The sequence below is a fragment of the Gadus chalcogrammus genome, chromosome 18 (assembly GCF_026213295.1).
Source record: "Gadus chalcogrammus isolate NIFS_2021 chromosome 18, NIFS_Gcha_1.0, whole genome shotgun sequence".
Taxonomy (NCBI): Eukaryota; Metazoa; Chordata; class Actinopteri; order Gadiformes; family Gadidae; genus Gadus; species Gadus chalcogrammus.
Window position 1 is genome coordinate 12,364,029 of NC_079429.1, and position 10,751 is coordinate 12,374,779.

The following is a 10,751-nucleotide window of genomic DNA, read 5'->3' on the forward strand; positions in this document are numbered from 1 at the left end:
ATCTTTCAGAGAATTTTCATGACACATGAACTTTTTGTACATCTATGAAAGTGAGGCATTCTGAATAAGAAGCTATGCACATGAGTGTGTTACCGTAACAAATGACTGGGGCCTCTCGATGTGACACAGGGTTATTCCCTCTAGAGTTTCTGTCAGGTGAGCTCCAGAGCAGTTTGAGATCCAGTTACCACTGAAAAACATTAGGGAACTGTTCGGGAATTCATGAAGCCAAATTCAAGGCCTATGCAGGCCTTGAACATAATTGTTATTTTGCATATATTTTGAATCTTTTTCCATCTACCATCTACTTGAATTTTTTCTTTGACAGTGGTATACTGGGGTAATACATTGGCTACCCCAAGCCAAATATTTCAGTTTTTTTTATATCAGACATGAAAATCAACAGATCGATTAATACTACTACTATGTCAGTTAAAAAATTAGACAGATTTTGGTTTTCATCTCACGTGGAACTACATTTCTGTGAAGGCAAATTCCATCCGGGTGATATAGCTTGTTGCACCCGGCTGTCAAAAGCAGGAAGTATACGGAATATGCTACCTCCACAGTGTTATCATTGTTTAAACTTTCAATCTTATGTTTGCAATTTATTATCGTGCGTATATTAATGTCTCATGCTTTCACACACCATAAGGTGAGTTGAATATGCCGCTCTGTTTTCATTTTCATATATTGAGAAATATAATGTAAAACGAAACCATACAAAAGTACTGCCAGCAAAGCTAGCTAGCATCACAAATTGAGAGCCGAACGCCGGGTAATTGTTAGCTCCAATCGGTTTTCAATGGATGTTTGCATTTTGAAAGATAAAGTTTGCTCTGTATAGTCTTCCTGCCCCGACGCCGATGATAGTTTATCGACAGGTTTTGTTTATTGGTGCTTGCCCTTTGCTGGCCGCATCACGTATCAAAAGCTAAATGGCGTATTACAGAGACCCTGTATTGTTATTCTTTCTCATCATGTGGTCCTAGTTCTGTTTTATGCAGCATCTAGTTATACGTTTTGTGTGCTTAATCCCCCAAGGCGCACGGCATGCTAACCAGGTTCTTGGAGGTGCAGACAACGATCCCAAGTCACACTAATGCTGATTGTCAGGTAGAGAGACTTCCTTGGATCACACTCGATGTATGTTTAAAGGACCGGTTTTTAATGTGACATTTGCTTTACATGACCCCTTCTGTGTTACAGTCCAAGAATGGCTGCAGTAACGCAAGAGAAACAATACACTCCTTCTCTTCTTAGCTTTTTCGTATATAATCCTTCATTTGGACCACGGGAAGGAGAGGTGGGTGCTAATCTCAAACACGTAACCTGTGTTTGCCTTGTTTTCGTTTTAATTCTACATACTTTTGGGCTCATTCAGACCAAATCAGGCATTGCAGTGTCAACCGCAGACTGCTGAGGTGATGTAGCAGTGTCTTTCCATAGCCCATATTTGCGCACTTTGCGCACTACCTCATTGAAGTTTTGTACAGCTCAGAAAAGGGCCAAACGGCAGCAATCAGTCTCTCTTCCATCTTCGAAATTTCTCACTTAGCAGGGGTATGCTAATATCACATGTTATACGGATTCTTCTTCCTGCGGTCGTCTTCCGGTCTGATCTCCGGTTTAAGGGCTGGTCACCACAGCGTGACGTCAGGTTGCATTTCTCCATACATAGATTCTGTTTCAACTGTCCACCGCAGGCCGGCTGCGTCTTTATTTGCATCCTCGTGCAGCCTCCTCCACCGCCGCAGCTTACACACACTTCCCCCATTCAAATGAATGGTCGAACTCCCATTTTTGCCCGCCGCCTGAATAGGTCTGCATGAGCCCTGAGTCTTAAGCTATACGGCAAACACATGTCACCTGTGTTTGCTGGCAAACACAGGTCACCTTTTTTGCCTTCGGAACTTTTCTATTTGCTTAGGTCTTTAACGCAGTTTTAATTTAAGCTTGTATGCTAAGGGATAACATAGGGTGTGATTGTCTTATCACTCATGTGTTCAGGAAGAGAAGAAGATCCTGTTCTATCACCCAAGTGAGGTGGAGAAGAACGAGAAGATCCGAAATGTGGGCCTCTGTGAGGCCATTGTACAGTTCACCAGGTAGACAAGGTTTACTTTAAGGATAGACTGACCGATGAAATGTAGAAGTCTAACCCTACTTACTTTAGTAAACTGTGAGCTGGTGTCTTTGCATTGTGAGAAGATGGCTTGTATTGCAGGCCGAGGAATTTGTTTGTTTACAATGCCATCTGCAGCTGTTGATTTAACTTGATTTAACATCTAACAGTATGCATTTAAAGTCGACTAATTTTTCTATATAAGCAATGGTCTCTCTAGCAAAATGTTTAACCATTATCTTCTCAAGTAGAGATGTGCTCATTGCCTGAGTAGTTGCAGCAACTAGACTTTAATAATAAGTCACATACTCCATAAACTAATCATTAATAACAATCATCCAATATGTCTTTCAGAACCTTCTGTCCCACAAAGCCAGCTAAATCCCTGCATACTCAGAAAAACCGCCAGTTCTTCTTTGAGGCCGAAGACAGCTACTGGATTGTTATGGTATGGTACAACAACAACGTTTGAGTGTAATACTTCAACTCATCCCCATGTGGTCCTGTTCAGCTCAACTGGAAGAGCATTGCATTAACTCTCCCAGGGTTGGGTGTTTGATTCAGCTACAGCCACCCATTCTAACAATGTATACACAAATGTCATTATAGTTTAGCAAGGTCATTGCTTTTTCTTTTTTACGTTTGTTTACTTATTTTTAATTTCAGTTTAAACATAATTTGTTTTTAATTAGTCAGGGGTTAGATTCAAAAGGTCAGTGTGTAATAAAAAAGAACTAAACAAAAACGTCCTACCAGTGTGTATGTGTGTATGTATGTGTGTATATATATATATATATATATATATATATATATATATATATATATATATATATATATATAGTAGTATTCACTGATGACATCCATTAAATTAGCACATTTTAATGAGAAAACGACTCCCTAAAACCATAATGTCTGATCTAGTCTATATGAATACTCATAAATGATTGTGAGTGGTTGATTCAGTTGTGCTGTGTATTCCTCTAACCCACTTTTACTTTTATTTGCATCGGTATCTCAGATTGTGAAGAACCCGATGGTAGAAAAACCCAACAAAGACGGAAAACCTCCAACCATAGAATACCAAGAAGAAGAGGTTCTCGTAAGTCAATCTCGACTATCATAACTTATTGTAATATGGTTGTTCTTTGTCTTGGTTTTTCAATGTTTAATAAGTTTGTATTTGCGCATTGCAGGACACGGTTTATGGTGCAGTGTTGAGGCAATGCTACAGCATGTACAAGGTGAGCATGAGCTTCCCATCCACTTACAACTAATCTCATCCACTCACAGATTTTCTACGAATAGTTTATAGTTCAGACAAATAAGATCGTAGGTGCAAGAAAGTAAATTATGGTTATGGGTTGTTGTATGTTGTGGGACTATCACATATGTCCAACCTGGAGGCACCCTTGAGCAAGATGCCTGAGGGATTGACCCCCGTACCTGCTCCTTAGGAACCTGTATCTGTACCCCCCCCATCCTAACCCCTACCTGCACTGTGATGATCTGTATCTGTAACACCCATCCTAACCCCCACATGCCCTGTAATGATCTCTATCTGTAGCCAATATCTAATCCCTACATGCCCCGTAATGATCTGTATCTGTGCCCATAATCTAATCCCTACATGCCCTGTGATGATCTGTATCTGAACCAGCTATTAACCCCTACATGCCATGTAATGATCTGTATCTGTAACATCTTTCTTACCAATACCTGCACCTTAAAGACCTGCATCATAACTAGGTTATGAGGTCCTTTAGGATAAACGTTCGCTAAACAACTTGTGCTTATGTCGTTCTTCTGCAGCTATTTAACGGCACCTTTGGCAGAGCCATGGAGGCAGGAGGGGTTGAGCTACTAATCCCGAAACTGGAGAAGTTCTTCTACAGGGTAGGCAGTTCTGTTTGGCTGATTCCACATGTTCTGTGTCCTGCAGTGAAGTTTCCAATTTACTAACTATATTTATGTTAACGCATGATATGTTCTCCCCTGGTAGGTCAGGAGAAAAGAGTTTGTAGAGTGTTGTTAATGCACGATAGGCTCACAACGCTAATCTACTAATTGCAATTATATAAACATATCTAAATATACATGACTGGTTTGAAGTTAATCCTTCTTTGCCATAATTCTTTAATTTGGACTATTTGCGGCGACTATCCGGAGAGCTCGTTGTGCGATTAGTTTACTGGTGTAGCTGCGGTGAAAGAAGCGGCCGATATTTAATTTCTAATTAGGACAGAGAGGCTCCGGTGTGGTTATAGGCTCCCGAGGACATCCCCCCCCCCCCTCTCTCTCCCTCTCTCTCTGAATGTAACCCAAAGACAGAAAGAGAAAGCCCCACCGCCGGGTCTTATCCCGGGATATGTTTCCCGGCCTCTTCTTGTCTGTCATGACGGTGGTGCGTTTCTAGAAGGGTCCGTGCCAGCTAGCGCTACTGTTCCGCACTGTCCTTATTGAGTTGTAAGCAAACACTGGCGGGTAAACCGAAACCTTTCTCTTTTCCTTCTCGTGTGTGTGTGTGTGTGCGTGCGTGTGTGTGCGTGTGTGGAGGTCATCTCCTATTTTCTGTGCCTGTGTTAATGCAACTCATGTTTGTCCGTGTGTGTGTGTGTGTGTGTGTGTGTGTGTGTGTGTGTCTGACTGACTGAACCGGCTCGGGTATCCAGTATCTGCAGACGCTCCACCTGCAGTCATGTGACCTACTTGATGTGTTTGGCGGCATCAGCTTCTTCCCACTGGACAAGATGACCTACCTGAAGATCCAGTCCTTTGTCAACCGGGTGGAGGAGAACCTCCGCCTGGTCAAATACACCGCCTTCCTCTACAATGACCAGCTCATCTGGTAAAGGCCCCCACCCAGGGAGAATTTGTACAAGATGTACTTTTATGGTCAGGAGGGGAAAGAGAGACAGGGAAGTGGGTCGAGGGGAGGGACATTTAGTCCCTGACCAAAGCAGTAGGGTATCAAACCCTACCAGATGTATTGCCTACACGGTTAGGGCACTTAGTGGGTGTAGCGAACCAGCCGTCCACCAGAGTAAATCAATTAACTGTCAACTGTGTTGTCATGTTATTTGAATGGCATGCAATTAAATTGTATTTGCTTGGTGGATATTTGTGGGTGGTATTTTAGCTCTATTATTCATGCCAAAGAACTATCTACTATGGCTACCACCGATGGGGTATGACTTAAGTGTGTTTCTGGTTCTTTGGTTCTCTAGGAGTGGACTAGAGCAGGACGACATGAGGATCTTGTACAAGTATCTCACCACATCCCTCTTCCCCAGGCATTCTGAACCAGAGGTAAGAGGAGAGGGGGACGGGGTTGCCATGTGACCTTCAGTCAGTACTGTACATGCATAGCACTTGGCAATAAGCCAAGTTATCCATTTAAAAGGGAAAAGTTTCACATGCATTGTGAAAAATGTGAGTTTGACTTGTATCATATAACCAACACCTTTTTGAAAACGTGACCTCCATCCTTTCCTCTGCTCCTGCTCTCCCCAGCTTGCCGGCAGGGACTCTGCTCTCAGGCCAGAGGTCTCAGGGAACCTGCTGCACTATGGACGGTAGGTGCTTGGCCCCCCCCTCCCCCCCCCCCCCCCCCCCCCACGCCCTGCTTGTCTTGGCCCACGTTTGGTGCTATGTGTCTGGGAAGGAATTACCAGAGTTGTGGGCTCATTCCGCGCGGTGGACCTGTGACGTGTCGTGTCATGTGATATTGGGACCATGGCATTGATTACAGTGCAGGAAATGACATTTTACCGTTCTGTTCTAGTTCAAACAGCCTAAGCTATGGTTTTGATGACCGTAGCATCCAATGTCCAGGTTGCTTGTGGTGTATACATGTTGCTGGGCCTATGCTTCAGCTTGGGTCTGTTTTCGCTAGAGAGGTTGTCAGGTTTCATAGTGGGTGGACTGATTCAATCAAAGACATGAGTTCACCTTGAACACACTGAAGGGTCTTTAACTTTGGCCCAGGACTGACCTTTAATCCCATTTTCTCATAGAAATTACATTTCACCTTGTGTGTCATGGGCTTAATCTGAATACACATGATGCAAAGAAATGAAAAGATTCGGATACATTTATTGTCCTCAGACAATAAATCTTTAGACGTACCTCAGTAAAATATACAATCAAGTATCCTAAGTCTAGAATCTTTAGAACAGGTTAAGCGGCAGAGGAAGTCGATGTTTTGGTTTCTGTCTGAAAGTCTTTATGATAGGGTTGGGCAATTTGAATAAACTCAGACTGATGTTTTTAGCTTTCATATGCCTGAGGTGACTATTCTCCCTCGAGCAAATATATCTGAGATCAACTAATCAAACAGCCTAAGCAAACTATATCAACATTCTTTAAAATCGTGTTATTATGGTGGTCACACACACACACACACACACACACACACACACACACACACACACACACACACACACACACACACACACACACACACACACACACACACACACACACACACACACACACACGGTTTGTCTATTGATCGTCCATTATGCTGCACAGGTTCCTTACGGGTCCCGCCAACCTCAAGGATCCAGACGCAAAATTCCGGTTCCCCAGAATATTTGTCCACACGGAGGACGGCTCGGAGGAGCTGCATCTGATTGTTTACAAGGTGAGGCGCTGGAGGTATTAGGTTTGGTCCAGGGTCACGCAGTCCATTTAATCTGTGGCTTTCACCTGCAGCCTGTGTTTTTAATGCTCTAAACCAGTGCGAGGCAGGTGCTAAAGTATTATTGTATATATTAAATGGATGAGATTTCATAATCTGTTGTACTTTACGGATTTGCTGTTCAGCCCCTAAACTGCACATTCAGGATAAGCGTTTTCCTGCTGCTTTATGCAATTGTATGGAGTTTGAGGAATTAAGGGAATTTTTAATAATGAGCTGCGTTTTGCAATATCAGGTGCAATTTCCCTAAATGTAAATGGGATCTGGAACAGTCATGCATGTGTTTGACATGCAAATGTTTCTCCCTGCTCCAGGCGATGAGCGCGGCTGTTTGTTTCATGATCAGTGGTAGGCACACAAAACTATCCCCATTTGGTACACCTTATTTAACTTAATTTATTATTTAACTTATGTTCAAATATACTATAGATTTTTTCGTTACTTTAAGACACATAAGATACTTTTTTTTTATAGAAATTAAATGTTCACGTTTAGTTACATTTTTATTTTTTTTATTTTTTATTCCCCCTCACCATATAAAATCAGCTCACCCACATAACCTCTTTGTCCTCTCCCAGCTTCGGTGGAGCTGACCCGGGAGTTCTGCGAGCGGCTGGACGCGCTGGTGGGACCACAGCTCACCCTGCTGGCGTCAGACATCTGCGAGCAATTCACCCTCAACCGCCGGATATCAGGGTCAGTGGAGGACGGCCGGGCGCAGTGTCACCGAGACCACGGCCGCTCTATTGTTACCGCTTTACTATTTAGTTATTTAGCAGACGCTTTTGGCCAAACACGACTGGCCGTGACTTTGGATACGTGACATTAGGGAGCAGGGTGGAGATCAGGCCTCCTGGCCAGAGAGGGCCTACAGGTTAGGCAACGGGTCGTTGTGTGGAGGTCACATTTTTACACAAAGCTACAGCGGTGGTTCTGTGCATGTGGGAGAGGAAAACATCAGATTAATGGAGCACTGAGGTCATTTTTTAAGTAACGCCTCTTTTTAAGTCGTTCAATGATATTGGATGGAATTTGACAAAGGTGGATGCTAGCTCGGTGCATGCCCCAGTAAACCTTCCCTTTTGATTAAGTTCTCATAGGTCCAACATCTAAAATCAAATGTCTCTTTGAAGAGACGGGAGCCGCCCTCTGTGTATAATACGGCCACCCCTTTTGAGTGTTTGGTTTCTGGCTGGACGTGCGCCGAGTCCTTGAACAGGATGACCGAGGAGAGACTCCCCGTTACCATCTGATATTGTCAGGCCGGCACTGCTTTAGAGAGGAGGGGGTAACCCAATAACCGGCCGGGCCACCCTCGTGAGACACTGGCACACCTACGCTCTGTTTACCAGCGCAGATCGCTCTGAGATTAGCCCCCGACGGTAACCCGAGAGCGAGAGTCTCCGCTCCGCACCGCATGACGTCTTCCTCAGTTTTAATCAGGCTCGCTGTGGAGCCCGCATGAGGTCTACTCCGCCGCCACCTGTCTGTGACCAAGGGCTAAGCCAGCTGTTGAGATCACACGCACACATGCACACACGCACACGCATGCATCCTAAACACATACAGGAGTACAATGATGCTGCAGTTTTGTTTGTCGACTGTCACTTGTGCGTCTGCGTAGGAGATCTAAAGGTTGTGCACATTTGTGAGTGCTATTTGTTCGCTGAGCATCATGTAAATATATTTGTGTACGCACAGCACATTCTGTCCTCACCCATCCTGTTGTCGTCCTGCCACCCTTCAGGCCAGACAAGGAGCCCCAGTTCAAGTTCATCTACTTCAACCACATGAACCTGGCGGAGAAGAGCACCATCCACATGAGGAAGACGGCCAGCGTGTCCCTCACCTCCGTGCACCCCGACCTCATGAAGATCCTGGGGGACATCAACTGTGACTTCGCCAGGTAGCTTCCTCCCCTAGGAATGCCCTCACTTGCATTTAGAGCGGAGTACTTTACTATAACCATGAAGTTATTTTGCAGGATTATTTTTGCCCGAGGATGGAAGCGGTTGAGATTGTGGAGATTTGGGGGGTACTTCAAACCCGGAACTTTTCGGCCAGGGGGTCAAACACCATAATCATCCAATCATTGTAATGAAAAAATCCTTAAAGACTCTGCTGAAAAGCACTATATTCTGGGACATTACCAGATTGGAATTCTCGCAGCCGTAGTCAGCACCAGTCAGGAGATAGTCCCCATGATTAAATGTTCTCTTCTGATTTCGTTTTTTTTTGTTTTTTTACGCACAGCACTGTGTGAGGCTGTCACGAGATCTACGGAGTCATGGGATAACCACATTTGTTCTATTTGTGGCTTTCAGCTCCTACAGCTATTTTTGTAATACACTACAACATTATACTGATTAAACTATGCAATATGTGAGAGAATCCCTAGTCTTTCATAAGACGGATACAGAAGCACTTTCCTGAGTATTGTACAGAAAAGTAATATTGAAGACAAACAAAACACATATTTTAAAAACCTCTTGAAAGAATGTATCTTTTGATTTAAATCCCACTTTATGACTGGACATCCTCAAACTTATCCTTATCCATTTTGTATCTAACTATGGCCTTGCTTTCGTAAAACACATTGCATATTATTTATTCAGCAGAAGCATTTATCCAAAGTGACTTATAATAAGTGCCTGTAACAATGGAGAGACAACCCTGAAATGCACAAATTGCAAAATAAGTGCAAAAAAATATGCTTAACACAAACCTGTTTCACCTTCGTCACCTTTCCCTCCCAGAGTGGACGAGGATGAAGAGGTCATTGTCAAAGCCATGACTGACTACTGGGTAGTGGGGAAGAAATCAGACCAGAGAGAGCTATACGTCATCCTCAATCAGAAAAACGCAAATCTGATCGAGGTCAACGGTAGGTCTGACACGACAACAATGACACCAGACATGCACTACATCACTCATCCGATCGTGATGCAATGTGGACAATTTCTGTTTTTCTACATCTACCACGCAATCTGCCTCCAGTAGTCGAACCTTCCTTTTAATCTGCCTTTTCCCCTCCTTTTTTTCCCTCGCCCGTCCCACTGTAGAGGAAGTTAAGAGGCTTTGTGCAACACAGTTCAACAATATATTCTTCCTGGACTGAAGGGAGGGATTATGAAGATGAATTCAGGATGCAATGGAGAGCAGGTGTTTGGGACAGATGCAGAGAGCTGTGTCCATGGAGAGACTGGACCTATCTTTCTGAACTACAGGTGCAGGGTAATACAATAACTGTTGAAGAAAAAGAAAAAAAGTTTTCAAACAATTATTTCTTTCGTCCAGGATTTGTATTGAACTTATACAACTAGATTTTTTTCTTTTTGTAATTTAAGTGTACATGTCCTTTAATTATTTTTTCCCAATTTACTTTCTTTGTACATATGTGTTCCTGCATCCAAGCTGCAAATGTTCATTTTGATTTCTTATGAATTAACTAATGGGTTAAATCCGATTTCTATGTACTTTTATCAGGCAAAATGTATTTAAAAATAAGAGGCGCACAAAACGTGTTTCCTCTAGATCCATTGATGATTTTTGTATAGTTTTAAATAAAATGGCATGTCAAAAGATATCGTGCTTTGTATAAAGCTGCCCTAACTTTAAATAAATTATGGAATTTAGAATTTTATTCTGTGTACGATTTTTATTTATTTACACTTTGAATACATATCTCACACCTGGTGACATTCTGGGTAAAACATCTGTAGTCCATTTAGCCACCTTAAATCTGGAAAACTACACTCTTTGAGGCCCTCTGATCAGTATCTGCTCATTATATAATTGTTTCCATCTCATTTTAAATAATATTTGCTTTTGTAGCAGTGGCTCCTATGGACTCCCTTTGCCCTTTTGTGCCTCGGACTGTAATGGAAATTTGAAAAAGCAGGTACGGTAATATGAGTAATACCTTAC

At 42.9% G+C, this 10,751-nt stretch overlaps 1 protein-coding gene across 1 annotated transcript; it reads left to right on the top strand.

Annotated features, from left to right (window-relative positions):
- Nucleotides 1-473: 473 nt before the first annotated feature.
- Nucleotides 474-10,470, top strand: ccz1 (CCZ1 homolog, vacuolar protein trafficking and biogenesis associated). Its single transcript, XM_056577475.1, has 17 exons — nt 474-655; nt 1,045-1,116; nt 1,210-1,306; nt 2,011-2,108; nt 2,480-2,573; nt 3,144-3,224; nt 3,319-3,366; nt 3,935-4,018; nt 4,795-4,970; nt 5,350-5,431; nt 5,636-5,697; nt 6,656-6,767; nt 7,139-7,172; nt 7,403-7,520; nt 8,572-8,730; nt 9,581-9,708; nt 9,887-10,470. Exons 2-17 carry the CDS (start codon nt 1,103-1,105, stop codon nt 9,940-9,942), a joined length of 1,443 nt encoding a protein of 480 aa, XP_056433450.1. The 5' UTR covers nt 474-655; nt 1,045-1,102; the 3' UTR covers nt 9,943-10,470.
- The last annotated feature ends 281 nt before the right edge of the window (nt 10,471-10,751 follow it).

What these genes read in the sequence shown, in the direction of transcription:
- ccz1 (XM_056577475.1), top strand. An exon ending in GCCATTGTACAGTTCACCAG is followed by an intron (nt 2,109 to 2,479) that starts GTAGACAAGGTT and finishes TATGTCTTTCAG; the next exon opens with AACCTTCTGTCCCACAAAGC. An exon ending in CTCAACCGCCGGATATCAGG is followed by an intron (nt 7,521 to 8,571) that starts GTCAGTGGAGGA and finishes GCCACCCTTCAG; the next exon opens with GCCAGACAAGGAGCCCCAGT.